The sequence below is a fragment of the Oncorhynchus masou genome, chromosome 29, assembly GCF_036934945.1.
Source record: "Oncorhynchus masou masou isolate Uvic2021 chromosome 29, UVic_Omas_1.1, whole genome shotgun sequence".
Lineage (NCBI taxonomy): Eukaryota > Metazoa > Chordata > Actinopteri > Salmoniformes > Salmonidae > Oncorhynchus > Oncorhynchus masou.
The window spans coordinates 61,635,257-61,657,278 of NC_088240.1; the positions used below are offsets into that span (position 1 = coordinate 61,635,257).

Sequence of the window (22,022 nt, forward strand, 5' to 3'; positions counted from 1 at the left end):
GCGAGACATTGGATGGAGAGGAAAAACAGGAGAGAGAGGAGTGAAAGAGAGGGGAGAGGAAGCAATATGGGGAATAGAGAGAGAGAGAGAGAGAGAGAGAGAGAGGGGGAGAGGAAGAAAGAGAAACACCCCAAATCATTATACTCTGACAGAAGACACTATAAAAATCTATTGTACTGATTGTAGCGATGATACTGTAGCCAGCAAGCACCGAGAGAAAAATCTACATTTGTCAAGGTTAGATTGCTTTTTTACAATAGAGTTGAACTGGTTTTGCAGGTGATTAGTTACAAAGGGCTCCCTAAAGAATAAGGGTCACTTGGAACACTGATGGAAGATATTGACGAAACATTAACAGCGTTCATACATAGCCATCTAGCAAAAGCCTGAGCCTTTCATCCAGAATGTAAAACTCGAACCACACCCCTCTGTTCAATTAAGTTCTGTTTAATTCAGTAGAACTGATCTGAATTCAATTTGGCTCCGTTCTGTACCTGGCTTAATGGCTTATCGATATCATTATGTCTTGTGGTCTTACAGATGGGGAGTGTTTTGAGTACAAGTGGATGAGCAGCACGTGGTCAGGCTCCTCTCGTGTCACCTGGTGCCAGCGCTCTGATGGACTCAACGTCACAGGTAGGCGGCACTACTAATCCTTCAATGGTGCCTTAATGCACTTCTTTCCATAGGCCTTATTAGAGATTACATCAAAGACTAAAGATCTGACCAGTCACATGTCATCTGATCCTTCTTTGGTGACCTTTGACCTACAGGGGGATGCCCCCCTATCAATCCTCCAGGGGACGACAACAACTCCTGTGACCCGCCGTGTCAAATGCCATTGTCCTTCTGCACTGAGGTGAGCTGTTCACGGGTAGTCTTCTATGTTTAGTGAGAGTGGTTCAGATTAGGTTTGTGCTCTGAACGCGTTGCACTTCAGTCCATTCTAGCTTGGCCAAATAGTGACAAGCTGACAACCGTGGTTGTGTCTGAAAGCATTCATACCTGTCAAATCCTTGCTTCCTCCATCCTTGTCTCCTCAATTCCTTTCAAAGTGCATCAAAGGAGAGGATCCACGGTCCCTCCCTCTGACCTCCTCCTCCAATTAGCTTTGAAAGGAATTGAGGAAACAAGGACAGAGGAAGCAAGGATTCGACAGATAGTGACATATTCAGACACAGCAGTGAACAGTATTTGTGTAACACTGCCCTCTTCAGGCTGGCTTGTGTATGTGCGAGGAGGGCTACACAGAGGTGATGTCCTCCAGTGGCCAGCTGAACCACTGCACCCCCATACCCATTCTGGAGATCCCCACAGCCGGGGACAAGAAGACTGACGTGAAGACCAGCCGTGCCATCAACCCCACCCTGCCTGCCACCATACAGCCAGGACGCACTGGGCGCACCTGGTACCTGCAGCCCTTTGGACCAGGTGAACCAGCTATGTCACTAGTGTAGAAGTAGTGAACACACATTCAGTAACTTGCAGATGCAGGGTACAAAAAGTAAACCCAAGAAAGTTAGATGCTGCGGGGGGCTTTATTTCTTACAGACGCAGCTACGTCAACCACAGTAAATAGTTTTTAAAGCTTTTGGTTTGTGAGAGCTACATTTAGGCACACACTTCTGACAATAGCAAATATAGCAAGAATGTGAAGTGATGGGAGGACCATTTTGGATCAGAGGAAAATGTTTCTCTGCTACTCTTTCATTATTGCTAAATAAGTGCATGAAATGAAAAGGAAGCATGTGGCTGACGATTTGTTAGACGCTGCAACAGGGTTGCAGCCAATACAGGCGATACTATGTATTATGCTAATGTCCTGTACGCTCTAAGTGAATTTGCTTGGTTAACACCATGGTTATTTCCGGGTTAGAGTGCTGCATGTCACTGAGGCAGTAAGTGGCACTTGGGCTCTTACCATTTTCAAAAGGTTGAGACTGTCTAGACATGTCCTCCAAAGCACAATTCAGATCAACATTTTGAAAGACAGAAACGAATGGAAACTGGACCCAGTCAGCCGCGTAGCCAGCTGAACTGACTGCTCTCCCTCCTCCACAGATGGCAAGCTGAAGATGTGGGTGTATGGTGTAGCAGCGGGAGCCCTGGTACTGCTCATGTTCATAGTGTCTATGATATACCTAGCCTGGTGAGTCCGCTCTGACCTTTACTCATCCATCCCTTCATCATTCATTAAAAAATCCCCGTAGTGATTTGTTTTGGTCCGATTTGAGATGTTTTAGATGTCATTCAGTCATTAGTCCGTTCACCCCCCCCCTCATCTTTTTGGTGTATTTATTGTTTTGTTGTTGTTTGTTTTGTTTTCTTCATTGCCATCTGTCGCCAGCAGCAGGTACAGCGTCCTCCGCCGCCATCTTCAGGCCACCGAGTCCAACGCCAATGGGACGGTGGTCTGGATGGGCCAAAATGTACATGAGTTGACTTATACGTGCCCCGATTGCCAAGAGTTGGGTCAAAGCAGTGGTCAAAGCAGCAGCCAGGGCAGCAGCTAAAGAGTAGCTGCAGTGCCAATCGTTGACCCCTGACCTCTGACCCCTCCACCAGTGTCACATGACATGTCCCGCTTGACCAGCTGTGTGAAGTTGCTGGTGCAGGTGAGGTCCCAGGAAATCACCTTCTAGGGGTCCCTCGTACTGTAGGTGATGGGCTCCAGATAGACCCTGGTCGTAGGACGTCCTCTGACTTTAGGATGACCTTACCTTCACCAAATCATTAACCTAAACCATTAGGGCAGTGGTCTCCAGACCCTAACACACCCAATTACTGATCAACGACTCAAGATGAAGATGAGTTAACTCAGAAGTGTTAGTGTTGGCCTGGAACAAAATATGTGACCAGGGTTAAGTGACTACTAATGTGACTACCGTTGACTGATTTGGTCTCCAGAGTGACGAAGCAGTCTAAGGCACTGCATCTCAACGCAAGAGGCGTCACTATAGTACCTGGTTCGCATCCAGGCTGTATCACATCCGGACATGATTGGGAGTTCCATAGGGCGGCGCACAATTGGCCCAGCGTCGTCTGCATTTGGCCGGTGTAGGCCGTCATTGTAAATAAGAATTTGTTCTTAACTGACTTGCCTAGTTAAATAAAGGTTAAATATATATTTAAAAAAAATACAAATTCAACCCCATTAAGACTCATTCAGGCCTTTTCCTGTAGACTAATTTGTTTTCCTGACTGTAAAATGGCACAATGATGGTGCCATACTGCCCTCTGGTGGCCATTATAGACAGCTACTATATTTTAGAGCAGGAGCAACATTCCCCTGATTTTATCAAATCCCCTCTGCCATCTCATCCCTGTTAATCCTCTATTTACCATACATTGTCACACACATGTATTATGTTGCTCACGTTTGTTATGCACGGAACACCAGTTGTTGAGGATGATCAAGTTCACACTACCATCAAGGAATATGGACACATGCAGTAGAAGTAAGCATTTATGCATGCATCTTTATGAGGCATTAATGATTGCAGGACAACAATAGTGCTTCTCTTTTCCTAGGATGGTGGCCTTTGCTAAATAGCTCTGTAATATTCTCGCACTGTCATAACCTATAGAAAAGGTACTTTATAGCTCTGAGCCATAGAAGTCAAGTGAAGCATGGCCACAGTCATTAATGCAAATGGACATACTAATACCTTTAACTAGCTTTAATATGCCCATGTCTTCCCGAAATGTCAGTTTTATAGAGATATTGTTCATTTGGAACAAACGCAGCGATATGTTATAACTGACATAATGGAATACCACTTTCTAGTGCTGCTGGTGTTTTACTTGCACTGTAGTATACAGATTGTAAGGCAGGGTAACATGGCATCTACTCTTCCTCTTAGCAAAAAGCCAAAGAAACCAAAGAGACAGAGGCAGATGAACAACCGACTGAAACCTCTCACCCTAGCCTATGACGGGGACGCTGACATGTAGGACTCTGGGATAGCCTAGTCCTCCAGAGACCTGCCACACCTGCCGTAAAAACAAGGAGACATATCCCATCATAGGAAGGACAGGGATGTTTTCATCTGCAGATCAGAAGAAGAAGACCAACAGCCATCTTGAATCCATTTTGGGTCCTCATGAGTGAAATGGAAATTGGAATGGAGGAAACATTTCTCCACTTAGAGATATTTGGGTTTAGTCCATGCAGTTCTCCTTTTCCCCCCAATTTTCTTTTGTGATATTTCCTTAAGCAAACGCCTTCATGGCCTCCACTCACTGCGAGGAAAATGCCTTTTTTTGTTTGCCCTTTTTGCTTTCAAATGGAAGAGCTGCTGCGAAGAGACAAACTCTTTTTCTCCTTGAACACAAACAGCACAAGCTCATTTCTTTGCTGTGTTTTCTGCTCGTCCCTGAAACGTTGAGTGGCAGGAGGCTTAGGATGCACTGACGGTTCGTACGTTGCCAAAAGTCACCGCAGGGAAGGGGAGGAAATCTCCATGAAAAGGCTTGGATTCCTTTCCTTTCTGGGTTTTGACTGAAATCTCCTTCTTCGGTCGCAAACAAAGAGATACTTTTGGTTTCCGGTTGATTCCTCAGCAGTGGACTATCTTGAAGGATAAACATGTACAGACAGAGAACACAAGATGAGAAACCATCCCTGGTTACTGGATCTATTGCCTGTCTCTCTTTTGCTTTGTTTCAGGAACTATTATTGCACTACATTAGTGCAGCATGATATGCACATGATGACTTATATGTTGCATTGCCATAGAACATTGCCTCTCTTAAGACAGATATGCAGTTGGAAATCAAATGTGAAAATAATAGGCATTTTCAAGACCATGGATACATGAAAACTGGAGATGATGTCCATGTTCTATAACACATGGGGTGTGAATCAATAGTAAATATGTATAGATTTTACTTTGCCACAGCTCGTTGTTTTTGGTCCAGTATCTTTTGTGTTCTAAATACTGTTTGTTTGGTATTGTCCCTCTCTATGCCCGAATGAAATCGAATAGACTACATTAAATGAGGACCATTGATTCTGTTCTTGCTTACAATGAGATATTTCCAATGGTTTAAATGTTGTAAATATGAAACATAGCCCATATGTACATGGAAGATAAATGGGCAAATGGATTTTCTTATTTTTTAGATAACTTGTTTTGCAAAAAACAAAACACTTCTAAAGCTAAAACGATGTGTGTGACTGCTATTGTATTTTTTATCTAACTTCTAATGTCACGCAAACCTAACTTCTGCCTTATTGTCAATGATCAACTATCTACAGTACCATATACATTCATGAAACCAACATATTTAATAATGGGTGCAGCACAGGTTTAAACTGTATGTCATTGATTCATGTGATGAATATATTGATGAATTTGGTGATTGATGACTTTAGACGGAAGTTGCACAGTACCATTTTCTTGGACAAAGGCTCTAGGAACACTACAGTTGTTTTCAGTTCTGACTTAAGACTATGGAAATGTCCTGTTTCACAATGACCCATATCATATATGATAATGATGCAGTTCGTTCTCTCGGCACACAACATTACATCATATATTCTGTATATATCGAGGTCCATCTAAGCAGCCGTCATTACAGTATATGAATACAGAGGAAATATGGTGTCTCTGTTCTACAGTGGCAGAATTCGACCACTCTGCCTGAGGGCTAGAAGAGCAGCTGATGAGGAGAATGTTTACTTTGTTGTTAGTTTTCCTTGTAAAATAATAAATAAATAAAATGTTTGTTTTTTTTAAAAAGGTCAACTTATGTGAACATTTATTTTGTATTGCACAGAAATGTTTAGTTTGAATATTGCAATGTGGGTGTATGATATTACTGATGGGAGGTTCTCTTGAAGCAAGTTGTGTGTTGTAAAAAAAAAAGACAAGACTCCGTCGTTTTGTAAAGATTGTTTATATATGTATCGGAAGTATTACTAAAAATAAATGAAGAAAATGTTCTAAACATACTAAGTTACAGTGAAAATGTTGATTGATGCCTTTCTAGTGTGTACTGTCATTATGTTAGATGTACCACTAGATGTCTCTCTAGACACAAATGAAAAGTTATACTGCAAGGCTCTCTTGCAGTCTCCTTTCCAACTCTCTCTTCTACCCCCTCTCTCTCCCTCTTCCTGCCTCTCTCTATCCCTTCCTCGCTCTACCCTCTCTCTCTCTCTCTCTCTCTCTCTCTTTCTCGGTCTCTCTCTCGGTCTCTCCCTCTTCCTGCCTCTCTCTCTCCATCCCTCGCTCTCCTTTCTCTGTCTTTCTCTAGCTCGGTTTCTCCCTCTTCCTCCCTCTCTCTCCCCCTCTTCCTCGCCTCTGTCTCTCCCTCTTCCTGCCTCTCTCTCTCTCTCTACCCCTCTCTCTCTCTCCCTCTCCCTCTTCCTGCCTCTCTCTATCCCTCTCTCTCTCTTTGCCTCTTTCTCTCTTCTCTTTCTCTCGCTCTATAAAACATCACATCACACTGACAATCAGACCTACAAGCACTACCATTCACGCAACACTGCCACTAATCCTACCACAAAGAACGTATCATTCACATCTTCCAATAGACAAAACATAGACAGAGAATTTGATTTTCAGCCCTCAGTCAATCTGAAGATTGATCCCTGCTATTTGCTCCAGGGACTTTTTCATGTTTCCTTTTGTCATTTATCTCTAGTTGAGGCATTTTTACCTAGTCAATTCGATTTTTTTCAAGAAAGGGTTTTGCGTATAGGTTGGCATGAAAAGTGAAGGACTACCAAGAGGAATGAAGTCCACATGTTGGTGCATTGTTCTCCTGTCACTCATTTCTATGGTAAGTTGAGCTTTTGTTGTAAATTCTCTAGTAAAAATATATTTTTCTGTCTTTTGAATCTTGAGTTCAAAGCTACCAGCTAAATGTACAGATGTTGTCTGTGCCATAGCATTTTTCCAAAGATCTTTTGACTCACAAGTGTTTGGTAAATGTATATGCTGCATACATATTTTGAGTATACTTTTCAGCACCTTGGAGAGCACCAGTCTGTGATTTTAATCTTAAAGGGAAATGTCACCGTAATTCAACTTCATATTCATCATCTCCAGTACCACCCCAACATCAACATATGTGAAAATGACGCGTTTCTATGTTTTGTAGTAAAGAAGATAGAGGAAGAAAAGTGTTTCCAATGACATTGTCAACCAATTAGTAGACAATTAGTAGGCAATGCATACTAACAATTGGTTAAAATCACACAATGCACACCGACGATGTCATTGGAAACACTTATCTTCCTTTATCTTTTTTTACTACAAAACATAGAAACGCGCCATTTTCGCATATGTTGATGCTGAGGTAATGCTGGAGATGAGGAATATGAAGTTGAACAACTGTGAAATTTCCCTTTACATCTTTGACTCATCTATTGTTTTAATAGATGTTTTATTGTGTTGTGTGCAGAGGGAAACATTTTGTCATTCCCATTCCGATGGTTGTAGATCTAATTTGAATCAATCAACTCAGATTACTCTCCCATTTGAGTCACTCAATTCCGTTGAAAAGTACTCGCGCTTGACATTTCACCTTTTGATAAACTTGACATAATATATTTATTGTTATGCCACAGTTTCTGACGTCCCAATTTTGTTAATCGTCTGGTACATAGTAACCCTGCATGAGGTAAATCTGTCAACAGGCAAGCAAGAGAAACAGGCCCAAATTGCCTCTCACACATTATTTTAACTTAATCCCACAAAGTTGACTAATCTTCAATAGTTACACTGGGTTATCAGCACTTAATTTGCATAGTGATTGAAATAAGTCAATTAATAATAATTGTTTCTACGACTTAACTCCCATTATCGAATTTAATTCGCAGTCTTGAAAATGATGAACTCAATTTCACAGTTGACTAGGCTCACTAATCATTTTATCCCCTGAACTAATGAAGCATTCTCTTTTTTAAGGAACACTTTTATTCAGTTGATTATGATGCAATTATATTAAACTAATACTATATTACTGTAAAATGTCATTACAGTACTGTAAACATGAAATGTTGGATGTATAGAAAGTGTTTACTCTCAATTGTACCACTTGATGTGGCTTCGCCTCCAAATTGCTTCGCCATGCTTTAATGGGGTGCTCATAATTGTTTTGTGCTCGGCGCATCCTAAACTCTAGCCTCGAGCTCCTTCGACAGATTGACAGACCCATGGGAACCTCACAAACTTATTTCGGATGCCTTTGAACCAACTCATGTGTGAAATAAAATGATTATGTATTTATCCTCTGGGTGAGTTGGAGAAACTAGTGGCTTTTTTTTTTTTGCCACGATCATACCCTCAGTCCAGATCCTCTACAGACCTCATGGCGATAATACCGCTCTATGTTTGCTATGTTTGCTAGTCTACCATTCTATTTCACACCTATTTGAGATGTCTTGAGATGCCTCACTCCAAAGCCCATAATCTTTGACCCCCTCAGGTAACAATTGGGGTAACATGGAGACCGAGCTTTCTGGTGATTTCACGCTGATCTCTGTTCATCTCTGAGAATGCTATAGCTGATCCATGAAAACATCAGAGAAAGAAAATCCTACATTTTCCAAGATCAATTTGGATATCAGTACAATCAAACGATCCCTTAAAAAAGTGATGGCCAGCTTCCCCAGGAGAGCTGCTGATTAGTAGAATCAAGTGTTAGATTAGGGCTAGAACAAAACCCTGCAGGGAGTAGCTCTCCAGGAGCAGAGTAGGCCACATCTGCCCTAAAACATATCCCTGGAGATGTGTACAGTTTACTGCGCTTAGATCCAATTCCATTCTGCTCACTGAACGATGGAATCATGTCCCTGCGGACTCACAGTTTCTGAATGGTTCTGATTGACCAGTGCTGTAAGGTGCTCTCTGAGATTCATTTAGGCACATATGGTAGCTGAGAGTTGAAAGGGAATTATGTCATGTCAGTGAAGATCCTTTGTATGCTAAATAGAATGGGTGGATTGGCCATGATTCTTGGATGTATATTGATTCATCAACATGGTGCAATTTTGTTTCACTAGAACACAAAATCCTGAGCCAAGTTATGGTAAACAAACCACTCCAACTACCTAAACAAGATGGGCGACATTGTTGCTTTGAATAAGAATAGAGATAGCTGGTTCCAACCATTCCAGCTCTAATGACTGTTTAAACAGGAAGTGTCAGCTAATCACAGCACCCAGAATTAACTTAATTTAGTTGCTAAAATGGTAACAGTCTGTCAGAAGAGACAAGTCTTCCCCAGAAACTCCCCTAAGAGTTCCAGCTGCAGTACCATTTCAGTGAATGAAAGCTCACACATGTTTAATAGTCTCTCCTAGGTGTTTTTAGCTAGCAAGGTTGTCTTATCAGAACAAGCCATTGTTGCTATATTGGGATTTTAACCTATAGCATATCCTCCTTACAGTACAGTACCAGACTGTATCTTCCTCTCTCTAGGGAAAGGATGCCTTATTAACAGGAAGAGATAGCATTCAGGTTCATCCATCTACTGTGTTTACCACATTATGTCTATGGGTATTTCCAATAAGGTTTTAACAGGGTGTCCTCCATGATAAAATCATCCCAGCATTTGTGTAATCATGTGCAGGAATTCTGGTTTGTTTGAGGCCACAGGTAAGATTGACAAAAAGTGAGATTTAGAACTGGCTGATGAGCAATGCCTCACATTTTTCAAATTCACCCCAGTACAGCTGTTGGTGACAACCTGTTTCTCCACCTCCATTTAACACCAGCGAAACATTTTCAAGTTGCTGTCTTCTCCGTCTCACATGCTCTCAAACAGAGCGAGGTAAGCTTGGCCTTTTCCCCTGTTTCCACAGGCAAGGCTGCCTTGATGTAAATGTTGGTTTAGTCAGGAGTGCCTCGATTTGCCTAATCTCTGTCGTGTGGATTACAGGTTGGTTATAATCCATGAATTGGGGTCTCTGTGAATGTGACATGGAGCCCTCTAATCCCGACCATGACAGTTTGCACAGGCTGTCAGGTGATTCAGATGAAAGCTAATTGGATGTCAGTGTTGAACCCAGTATAATAACCCTCATGACAAGACAGTAAGGACCAAGCTAACTCTCAAGAAAATGTTGGGAATTTAAGATGTACCCTATACAGTGTAATTGTGCATATGATTGCTTAGGAGAAACATGTCGGAATCAACTAAATGGGATATATGTTGTGAGATCCTTAAAGGGAAAACTAAATATTTTATTTTCCAGGTTGCCCTCGTGAAATACGCTTTTAACCTTGAATCTTTCTCCTGGTTAAATAAAGGTTAAATGAGAGAGAGAAAAGAATGGTTGGCTGTCCTTCCAAGTAGGGGGAATCCGTTGAGATTGAGCTTCAGTCATTTAGCAGCACAGGTAATTACAGCTGTATGAAAGCTATTTTTCATTTGGTCATTGGAGACCCCACTGCTAATGAATCAGGAAAGAGAAAGCCTTGGGAAATAAATGGGGCTTATTTGAATTATGGGTCATACTTCCTATTCAATGGAACTGAAGCACTCAACCTTTCCTATTTCTTTTCAGATGGAGAACGCAAATGTATAAGTTAAAGAACATTGCAGCGACATTTCTTTAGTGCAAAATAATTGTGCAAAGTGCAAAAAAACACAAATTATTTAACCAGAGTTTAGTAAACTGTCCCCTTTATAACTCACATTGCCCGAAGAAAAGTTTCAAATTAAATCAAGATGGCAGATTATAATTAGGTTTTTGCACAATTTCTTTCATAGTTTTCATGTTCAATGTATAAAGTCATATTTGGTCTAAAACAAAGATGAGATTGAAATTAGGCTTGAGCACCACAAATTATTAGTTCAAATGAAGTATGCTACGTCCAAATCCAACATTCATTCACACTGGAACTGTTGCAATATACAAACTACCATACCGCAATGTCATCCAGTGAACTTTCTGAAAGAGAGACCTTATTCTCCTCGTATTGATCTGAGGTAAAGGTACAAGATGTAAGACTTTGCCCAGATAGATCTGCTGTCACGTTCCACAGATGGGGTTAGGCCATCACTGTCACCATTCTTCATGAAGTGCAGTGGGAATCTTAGCCCTGTCATCTGTATTATTATGAGGGCCGGAGTAAAGGAATCATCAATCAACCGTTCAGGGTACATTCAGCAGGTAATCGTCTGGTGTTGCGTCACATCTGTAGGCTACTGAATAAATGCTTCAGTCATCTATATGTATGGCAGGATTGGAATGGCCTTACTCTTGATAAAGGGCACTGTGTTCATATGAGACAATTGTGTCATGCACTGAATTTGTCTCATAATCTTTCTGTATCCATTAGTCACGACCTTCAGCATCACTGAATTTCAAATGGGAATTGACTTTTATTGCCATTTCAGACCGACAGTTCATGTATGATCTATTGGTATAAAACAAAACAATGGCATATCAAGGACATGTCACTTTTTATCCTACACAGCAGGCTTATTTGTTTAATGGTTTGTGCCTGTTGTGTTTCATCATTGAAATAGGATTGCAATGTCTCTTTGTTTTCCACAGGTTACAAGTGCCCATTCATCTGCATCTGGAAGTTCAGACGTTCTGAAGTCAGAGAGACCAAAGTCAAGAGCTAAGGACTTCTGGACAACAGACACCAGCAAGGACGTATCCATCAGTCATCTGCTCTCCCAGACCTTTTATGACAAGAATCTGTCTGGCCTGGATCTGAACTATGACAAGTTGGAACCGTACTCTAAACAGGAGCTCTGGGACTGGCTCCACAACACCTCTAGCCTTCATGACCCACGCTCCCGATCCAAGAGAAGACCCATCGTCAAGACAGGAAAGTTCAAGAAGATGTTCGGCTGGGGCGACTTCCACTCCAACATCAAGACAGTGAAGCTCAACCTGCTGATCACCGGGAAGATCGTAGACCACGGCAACGGCACGTTCAGCGTCTACTTCCGCCACAACGCTACGGGCCAGGGCAACGTGTCGGTGGGGCTGGTGCCGCCCACCAAGGCCGTGGAGTTCCAGCTGCAGCAGTCGACGGTCCTCGAGCCCAAAGACACCAAGCTGTTCAACTGCAGGGTGGAGTACGAGAAGGTGGAGAAGGGCACCAGGAAGTCGCTGTGTTCCCACGACCCCTCGCAGAGCTGCCCTCAGGAGCAGACCCAGAGCCATGTGTCCTGGCTGTGCGCCAAGCCCTTCAAAGTCATCTGCATCTACATCTCCTTCTACAGCACCGACTACAAGCTGGTGCAGAAAGTGTGTCCGGATTACAACTACCACAGCGATACTCCCTACCTCCCCACCGGGTGATTGGTTGAGCGGCTAAGGGAACGGAACAGAGACAGACAGGGCATTCGCTCCTGAGAGGTGTCAGTTGATTTGAGCTAGGCTGGCACGGCCCTCAATAGAACAGGGGAGGATGCTTTACTGTCGGAACAGAACTGTTAAAAGGTATTATTAAAGCCAATGAATCCCTGCTGCTTGTGAGATCGCAACACTGAGCAGACCTTCCCTATGGCCATTGTAAGAGCAATTAGTACGCAACATTTCCTGGCTTGGCATACTTTTTACTCATGTATTTTGACCCTCTGCAGTAGCTATAAGAAAGTGCTCTGCCGGAACCTTCTCTGAAGATTTGTCATTTATGTAAATAATAACTGATAAAGCCCACTTTATTCTAATAGAAACTGTTTCGATCTTCTAATTGTGTGTTGATGGAATAGCATTTTGAATTTTCCTTCTCTCTCATTGTCCATTTCTGTTTGTCACCGGTGATTACAAAGCGGAAATGAAATAGGTAGATGCCGACTTACTGCGAAGGAAAGTGTCAGAACGCATTAAGACGTGCCATCTATATCGTTGCGTGTTTGTATCTGTATGACAGCCAGAAATACAGATCCTTTCAGAATTGTTTCTTTTTCAGTCTCAGTGAATTATTAAAACATCAACACGGGGAAAACACACACTAAACAGCAGGCATCTAGAATCTAGGCTACATTTAATAAGAACAATTATATTAAAAAACATTTCCTACAGATTAACACTGAGTGCACCTAACATTAGGAACACCTTCATAATATTCATTTGCGCCCCCTTTTGCGCTCAGAACAGCCTCAATTCTTCAGGGTGTGGACTCCACAAGGTGTCAACCCGTTCCACAGGTATGCTGGCCCATGTTGACTCCAATGCTTCCCATAATTGTGTCAAGTTGGCTGGGTGTCCTTTGGATGGTGGACCATTGTTGATACACACAGGAAACTGTTGAGCATGAAATAGCTAGCAGTGTTGCAGTTCTTGACACAAACAGGTGTGCCTGACACCTCTGAATGGCACACAAAATCCTTCTTTAACCTGTCTCCTTCCCTTCCTCTACACTGATTGAAGTGGATTTAACCAATTCCATCAATAAGGGATCATAGCGTTCACCTGGATTCACCTAGTTAGTCTATATCATAGAAAGAGAAGGTGTTCTTAATGTGTTGTATACTCAGTGTACATTGATTTTGGTAGATAACGAAGAAAAAAATGTTAGCAATGGTTTTCAGCTCTGACATTGATGCCCTGTTGATAGCAATCTCTTGCCCTCAGTTATATCCTGTCCGACACAAGTGAATGCAGAGTAAATCAGATCAACGGAGGACTTTCATTCATTATGGATCTAAGTGTATTTCAATATTTAAAAAAGAACCATTTATGTTTGCCCCATGAGGAAAAAAACACAGTAAAGTGTCCCCACTCTGTTCGCTATAAAACATTAAATCAAGGAAATCAAAGGAAGTTACAGCACAAAATCTGCTGCTTGCCAGAGGACATGTATTAAACTGCAGAGGCATCTCTCTACACATGATAACAACCACTTCTGACATCAATAACGCAAATTCTGGATGATGATGATGTAATAACACCATACGATAATGATACTGGATATACGATTTGGCCGTTGAGCTTTCATTATGCAAATGTGATGCCTGTAGCTGATTGTGAAACATCTCTGAGAACCATCACTGTGATTGTCATCCCTGTGTGAGAGAATAATGTCTGGGAATTACACTGACACACAATGGGAATAGAAATCCTTTATGAGGTTGATAGGCACCTTGAGGTATCGTTTTTTAATGCGGTTTGCATTGTACATCTTAACTAGTCAACTATTACAAGGTCTTTAGTACTGTACACTTGCACACAGACTCGTTTGTTGTTGACACAACTGAAACATGGAATGGAAGATTTGACAAGGTACTTTATAAGAAATAGGGTTTGTTTCCTGTGAAGAGAGGGGCCTATTTGATAAGAGAGTGTGAACAGAGATTTATGATGTGAATGAACAAAGCTGACAGAAATAAATGTTAACATTTGACTCGTAAATTGAGAGCAGTTATCTGTCATGGCTACTGGATGACAAATGTTTCAGATTATATTATTTGAGTGGGTCTTCCATTTTTATAAAGAGTCATTTTCTGTATAAGATCAGTTAAATATGTTGCCAACCTGGACACTCGTCTTCATTTTATGTAATACATTATACTTAATTTATGGCTAATTATTATTTCTTTGAAATACATATATGAATTCAACTGCACTCTGTTATGATGGGCCATGTCCGATAGTTGCACTTGCTCCTGAGTCTAAGCTCTATCTGGTACCATTTATATGAAGGAAACCCTCCATCTATAAGATACTACTGCATGATTAACACAAGGCTTTCAATGAGTGAATTATCCCCCACCTCAGATCCAGTCTGTTGGTGCAGTTGTCCTGGGCCATAGCCAGACACCAAGCCTCTGGTCTCCTCCTGCTCTCAGAGAACTTCCTGATTAATGTGGTCTGGGGAACTGTCACAAATGGCAGATAGAATCAAGGGATTTCTCCTTCAGACTCCCAACGACACCCAGCAGCTGCAGGAGTAAACAGATGACTAACCATTGGCCTTTTGGCAACCATTGGAGACTGGGAGGAGACCTGTAAACGTTGCCTTGACATTTAGGTGGATTAAAAAGTTATTGAGATCCTGCTCTCCTGGTGTCGGAGGTAGTTGGCTCCGTAATTAATTGTGTCTTGGTCCTTTTTCAAGAAGCTAAGCTAAAAGCATGCTAAGTATCATGCTTGTTGCAGTCCTTCACGTACTGTATGTAGGGCTAGGTACACTTGGTTAGCCTAGCTCTTTATCTGATATGACATCTATATTAGTGACCAAATAGCACATCACTCATAAACAGATCATCAGGTGGGATGTCAAATGACTTATTTGAGTATGTGCAATTGGCATCTAATTCCAGAATAATTCATTATTGTCATTTCATATCTTATGTTATTGCATAATTCATGTGGTGTTTTGCTTTGAATCTGTGGTGTTAATTTCTGTGTGAAATACTGACAAATTAAAGCTCTAGCAGACAATGGCGTGTGGTTTTTGAATTACAAATGAATTGCTCTCGTCCAAACGCTATTACGATCCTGGAAATGAAAGCTCACTCATTTTGAGCGTCTCATATCAGGTAAAACTAGAGATAATTAATTAAACTTTGTCATTTTAATTGCTTTAGTGACAGCTGTCCTTTGGTGATGGAGCTATCCTAATGCACATACTGTGGCTTGTCAATTACTTTCTCAGTGAATAGATTAAAAAGCCACAGAGGATAGGATCGTTTCATTACTCTGGATTAATTCTGCCCTGGGCAGAACTAGGTATGAACACTTCGCACCTAAATATGCTGCAAAATGAACACTACTATTTAGCCCATCTGAATAGAATGAATTGTGGCAACATGAAATTAAGTTTACACTCTATTAATCCTGTCAAACTGCTCGTGCAGCAATATTTGACATGCTAAACTTTTGCCACTCAGTTCCAGGCAAATTGTTGCCATTTGGAGAAGGACATAATTGTATTCAACATTCAACTGTACGAAGATAATTCATATTTGACATAATTTGAGTGCAATCGCCCCACCATATGAACATCTGTCTGTGTTCCTCTCTGGAACAGAAGGCTTCCACACCTACACATTCTCACAACATATTCATTAAGACAGTTTCTGAAGCTATTTTTTACATGTTCATGTTGTCAGCTTGTCAAACTCTGTATGGATATTTCCAACAGCTTTCACTGTAACTCAGAGCAGGTCAGCTGTTACTCGACCTATTGTTTCAATAGAATGAAGAGAATCAAGCCAGGAATCAAATGTTCCATAGAGAGCTATCTAAAGGTGACTTGAGGAAGCATTTTCAATTTAGCGTAATAGTTACACAGCTGGGTATACAATATTATATTACCACATTACGCTAAGTAGGGATGAATCGTTCTGATGTAGCATCAATGGTAAGTGTGAAATTGTGTGATCTAAAGCAGACACCTAAGTAAGTATTGACATTTTTACGTTAAGGATCCATTGGCTTCCGCAAATTACATGAGGCTTAAGGGGATTACATGCCTCTCACACATTCCTCTACCCATCATTTGTGTTATCAAGCCCTCCAATCAGCAGGGACAATGTAGCTGTGTTTCCCTGCTACCGTTATGTATTGCCAGCGAGAGGAGAAGAGGCTGAGACCAGCTCCCTTGTCTGAATATGTTTGGCCCCATTTCATTTACTGAAAAAACATATCCAGACATGTAAATAAAAGTATTTATGATTCATGACCAGTTGATGTATAAAGTGCCATGTTTACTTTGAACTACTCTGCTGCTACCCCGCCTTGGATATTCTGGCAATGAAACAATCAGGGTCGGCATGTTTTTGAGCCGGGGTTAGTTTTCAATTGATTTATATCTCTAGAACCACTCCTCCTACCTCTACCGCTAAAGGTGAGATGGAAAGGCAATGTTTGTGACAGAGATGAACTAGGTGCTACGCAGAGAGAGAGAGATGATGCACTTAAAAAAATGCATCACCATTAAATCAAGACTCAACCTTGAATGAGTCAAACTCTGTGCCAACACAGTGACGTGAATTCTGCCCTCAGTGCCACATAGCATGCCAAACAGTGTGGGGATGGAACTAGCCAGGCAATGGCATTAACAGATAGTGCTTTACTTTCCCTGACAAAGGCTTATGCTATTTGTTGTACAGTGAAATTCAGAGAAACTATGACAAGACTTGATTCCAAGGTCATTCGACCTATTAAAAGCAAATATTCTTGAGTAGTTTGAACATTAAGAGTGCTTGTCACATCTATTCCAAGAGTTACTGACAACCATTAACTGTTGATAAGTAGGGGATCCAAAATACAATATCTCAATCTAATGCTCAAAATCAACACTTGGTGAAACACACAACATACACATCACTGGTTGTGTGTGGCTGGGACTTGAAAGCCTGCTGAAAATGGGACCGTATTGCAGTGTAGTAAAGTGCATGGACAATTCCCATGAAGGGGAAGGGATTATGGATTTTGGCCTCTAAGCTGCCTGGATGCCCAGTGAGGATGTATCTGTACTACAGACTAATCTTCAAACACAAGCAGAAGAAGTGATGAATCATGACTGGGCACCGAGGAGTTCAGCTTGGAATCTGGATCATGTTCTAGTGACAAACTGAGGAAAGGTAGAGAGAAACAGACACTACTTTGTAACAGAGACGGGCAGAGACGTTTAGGTTTAAAAAAAGGGTTTAACTGGTCATTACTCTAGAGAGAAAGACATGTTGGGAAAGCACTGGGTTTTGGCATAAAGCCTTTATCAGGTCTTCTCTCTCCATCTGTAAGAGTCGAGATACAAGGCTGGTAAAATGCACATAATCCTTATAAGAATGGTCAGGAGAGTTTTGTGGTCAAATATGCTGTGTAAAATATGGACCTAGGTTTTTATACATCTCGTTTGTATAATTTTAACCTGGTATAAAGCCTAGGTCCATCATGAGAAGGGTTGAGAGTGGAATTTGTGACTCCCAACCTATGGATTAATAAAAATGACCAATCTACATGAACAATCTAGAATTGTTTCCCATCAAATCCAGACATAGCTTTGCTGTACAGCAGATACAGAGATAAGAGCAGTGCATTATGGTTCTCAGTAAATGCCATGGTTCCTTATCATCAAGCTTAACTGGAGAGAAAAGTCAATTGGGCAATTGTTTGTGACCTATCAAGGCAGGAATAGTCCATTTGGGGGTCAGGGGATCTGGAGGAGTGGAAACCTCTATAGTGACAAACATCTTTTTTCATTTTCATGTTGACCCAGTGTACTGGGAAATAATACGCTGTTTGTTGATTGCAGACACAACCCAATTTGCTCAATTAGTTGTTAATTGTGACATTTGCTAATGTAGCAGAGACTGAGAGGTTAGAGGGAAGTATTTTAACAAAGAACAAGACTGTGACAAGGAAGACAAGATATTAATGGAGATTATCCTCAAGTGTGGGGACACAAGCTGCAGTAGGAGAAAGGCACTTGTCAGACAGAAAGAAACAATCAGTTCGGTAGCCTCCGGTCTGATTGAGATCTCCATAAATTGATAACCTTTCTCTGTGAGTCTATCCTGATTGAATTGTATTGCCAACAAAAAACTATTTTAAGATGTTCCATTTTCTTGTGTCGCTTAAGTAGAACCAAATTGGTTTGATAAGATCCAGGACGTTGAGATAAGTCCAGTTGGGGGAACAGATAGGGTGGAGGACATCAGTAAGTATAGAAATGATGGAGATCAAGATTCAAATGAGACACTACTACATTAGCACTAGCCTGGCGTAGAGCCCTCCAGTGAAGTCAGAGGTCAAGCTATGAACTTCAGAGAAAAGGCAAGTTTAAATGAAGTGGAAAGGAGACATTTTATGATTTGTGTGAAGAGTATGACAGAGTAGTGCTTTAGGTAGATTTAGTTCTGTGTTCGTGGATTATACTTGCACAGATTCACATGACAAAATGTTTTTGCATATTTAATGAGAATGACCTCTACATAAATACAAATAAGTGATTAAACACATAATTGTTATGAATCCATGGATAATTGATTGATTTTATTTGCCAGTTTAAAAAAAACGATACACACAAAGAGATTACATAGATATACACAAAGATGTCAGGACCCGGTTATGAACTCGGGTCTCCGGAGTGAGAAACAGTCACTTAACCAACTGAGCCACGAATAGTCAGCAGAACCCAGAAGATGAGGCAGACACAGCAGTACTTGAGACGGTGTATTTAATAAAGTAAAAAGTGAAGTCCTTCAGGAAAACATGTAACTCCACAACCTCAAAAGGAATTCCACAAGAACAAGGTAATCCACAAGGTAATCCTCCAAGACAAAAGGTAAATCCACAAGGTGGTAGGTAAAGCATAAAAAGCCTCAAAAGATACTCAAAAATAAATAAACAAGAACAAAAAACAGAATTCCACAAGAGCGTCCACCGGGATCAACAAGAGTACACAGAATACTAGGGCTGGGTGCTAACATACAAACACAGAGCAAAGAACTGAGGGAAACTAAGGGTTTAAATACAATCAGGGGAAACGAGGCACAGGTGCAAATAATGGGGATCAAGGGAAAGCAAAAGGTCAAAAAGCACAATGGGGGCATCTAGTGACCAAAAACCGGAACAACCCTGGCCAAATCCTGACAGAATCCCCCCCCTAGGAACGGCTCCTGACGTTCCTACCAGCTCTCTCGGGGTGGAGGGCCCTGAACTGACGAATGAGGTCAGGGTCCAGTATGTCTTTGGCAGGAACCCAGGAGCGCTCCTCGGGACCGTAGCCTTCCCAGTCCACCAGATACTGCCAGGACCGCTGCACCCGGCGGGAATCCAGTATCCGATGGACGGTATAAGCCGGCTGGCCTCCAATGACACGAGGCGGAGGGGGAGGTCTGTCTGCCGGGACAAGGGGAGAAAAAACAACAGGTTTTAATAAGGAAATGTGAAACGTGGGATTAATCTTAAGGGATCTGGGTAAGTGTAGGCGATAAGAAACTGGGTTAACTCTCCTGGCAACCTTAAAGGGACCGATGTATCTTTGGGACAGCTTGCGAGACTCCACCCGTAGTGGTAAGTCTCTTGTGGAGAGCCAGACTCTCTGGCCGGGGCGCAGGGTAGGCCCGGGACGGCGACGTCTGTTGGCTTGTTGTTGGTACCTCTGTGAGGAACGCATAAGATTAAGACGGGTCTTCCTCCACATAAGCCGACAGCGTCTGACGAACTTCAAGGCTGAAGGCACTCTGACTTCTGCCTCCTGGTCCGGGAACAATGGAGGGGCATAGCCAAACTGACACTCGTGCGGGGACATACCAGTGGAGGAGGAGCGCAAGGTGTTGTGCGCGTATTCGGCCCAAACAATAAAGGACGACCATGTGGACGGGATGTTACGAGTCATACATCGGAGGGTGGTTTCCAGCTCTTGATTCATCCTCTCTGTTTGGCCGTTGGACTCCGGATGGTACCCTGAAGATAGACTGGCAGAAGCCCCCATGAGTTGGCAGAAGGCCTTCCAAAACCTTGAGGCGAACTGGGGACCTCTGTCAGAAACCATATCTTGAGGAATGCCGAAGACTCGAAACACATGATTAATTACCAACTCAGCCGTTTCCTTGGCAGAAGGTAACTTAGTCAGAGGGACGAACCTGGCCGCCTTAGAAAACCTGTCGATTATGACTAGGATAGTAGTATTGCCATGGGATGGAGGAAGGCCAGTAATAAAGTCCAATGAGATATGGGACCAGGGTCTGTGGGGAACAGGTAAAGGGTGAAGGAGTCCTTGAGGGCGGAGGTGAGAAGATTTGCCCTGGCAGCACACGGGGCAGGCATTGACGAAAGTGGCAACGTCTTCTCTTATGGTAGGCCACCAGAACTTACGCTGGATGAACTCCAAGGTGCGACCTACGCCCGGGTGACAGGTGAGGCGAGAGGAGTGCCCCCACAGAAGGACCTGAGTCCTCACTGCCTTGGGGACAAACAACCGATTGGCAGGACCTCCTTTCGGGTCCGGTTCGATAGCTTGAGCTCGTCTCACGGTATCCTCAACTTGCCACGAGATCGGAGCGACGATCTTAGCAGCAGGAAGGACAGGCATGTCTGTGTCATCTCGAATGGCAGGAGCGTAGACTCGGGACAGGGCATCCGGTTTGAGATTCTTCGACCCGGGCCGATAGGTGAGGATAAACTGGAATCGACTGAAGAAGAGAGACCATCTAGCTTGTCTAGAGTTCAACCGCTTCGCCTGCTGGATATACTCCAGATTTTTGTGGTCCGTAAGCACTTGAAACGGGTGAGAAGCCCCCTCGAGCCAGTGTCTCCATTCCTTCAATGCCATCTTAACCGCTAGGAGTTCACGATCCCACACATCGTAGTTCCTCTCAGCCGGGGTAAGCCGATGTGAGAAGAAAGCGCACGGATGAAGCTTCTTGTCTTCACCCCTCTGAGACAGGACAGCTCCAACACCAACCTCTGATGCGTCTATCTCCACCACAAACGGTTCATCCGTAGCCGGTAGTATCAGGATGGGAGCAGAGAGGACGCGCTGCTTCAGTCCTTGGAAGGCCGTCTCAGCTTCTCTTCCCCACAAAAACCTTGCATTGCCACCCTTGGTTAAAGCTGAGAGAGGGGCTGCCACCAAGCTGAAGTTCTTGATGAACTTGCGGTAAAAGTTTGTGAAGCCCAGGAAACGCTGAACTTCCTTAATGGATTTGGGAGTGGGCCAAGCCGATACCGCCCCTACCTTCCTGGGGTCCATTTGGACTCGACCGGGTTCCACTACAAATCCCAGGAATTGTACTCGGGATGAATGGAATTCACATTTTTCCGGCTTAACGTACAGATGGCTGTCTAGGAGGCGTTTGACTACTTGTCTGACATGCTTTGTGTGTTCTTGAATGGAGCTCGAAAAGATGAGGATGTCATCCAAGTAAACGAAAACAAATATGTTAAGCATATCCCTAAGCACATCGTTTATGAGCGCTTGGAACACCGCTGGGGCGTTGGTCAGGCCGAAGGGCATCACCAAGTATTCATAGTGACCAGTAGGCGTGTTGAAAGCGGTCTTCCACTCGTCACCAGGTCTGATCCGCACAAGATGGTATGCGTTCCGCAGGTCAAGCTTAGTGAAAACAACTGCTTCCTGGAGCAG

At 42.6% G+C, this 22,022-nt stretch overlaps 2 protein-coding genes across 2 annotated transcripts in view; both read left to right on the forward strand.

Annotated features, from left to right (window-relative positions):
• LOC135519676 (thrombospondin type-1 domain-containing protein 7A-like) overlaps positions 1-5,956 on the forward strand; it is a 93,882-nt gene extending 87,926 nt beyond the window's left edge. Inside the window, exons 25-29 of the mRNA XM_064944913.1 lie at positions 541-636; positions 774-859; positions 1,218-1,431; positions 2,062-2,149; positions 3,864-5,956. Coding sequence (XP_064800985.1) covers positions 541-636; positions 774-859; positions 1,218-1,431; positions 2,062-2,149; positions 3,864-3,954 — 575 coding nt within the window. The 3' untranslated portion in view covers positions 3,955-5,956. The remainder of the gene's footprint in view (positions 1-540; positions 637-773; positions 860-1,217; positions 1,432-2,061; positions 2,150-3,863) is intronic.
• Positions 5,957-6,741: 785 nt separating this feature from the next.
• On the forward strand, positions 6,742-12,280 carry LOC135521254 (neurexophilin-1-like). Its single transcript, XM_064947177.1, has 2 exons — positions 6,742-6,789; positions 11,519-12,280. Exons 1-2 carry the CDS (start codon positions 6,742-6,744, stop codon positions 12,278-12,280), a joined length of 810 nt encoding a protein of 269 aa, XP_064803249.1.
• The last annotated feature ends 9,742 nt before the right edge of the window (positions 12,281-22,022 follow it).

Coding starts and splice junctions, on each gene's coding strand:
- LOC135521254 (XM_064947177.1), top strand. CDS start 6,742: ATGAAGTCCACATGTTGGTGCATTGTTCTCCTGTCACTCATTTCTATG. Junction 6,790..11,518: donor TCCTGTCACTCATTTCTATG/GTAAGTTGAGCT, acceptor TGTTTTCCACAG/GTTACAAGTGCCCATTCATC.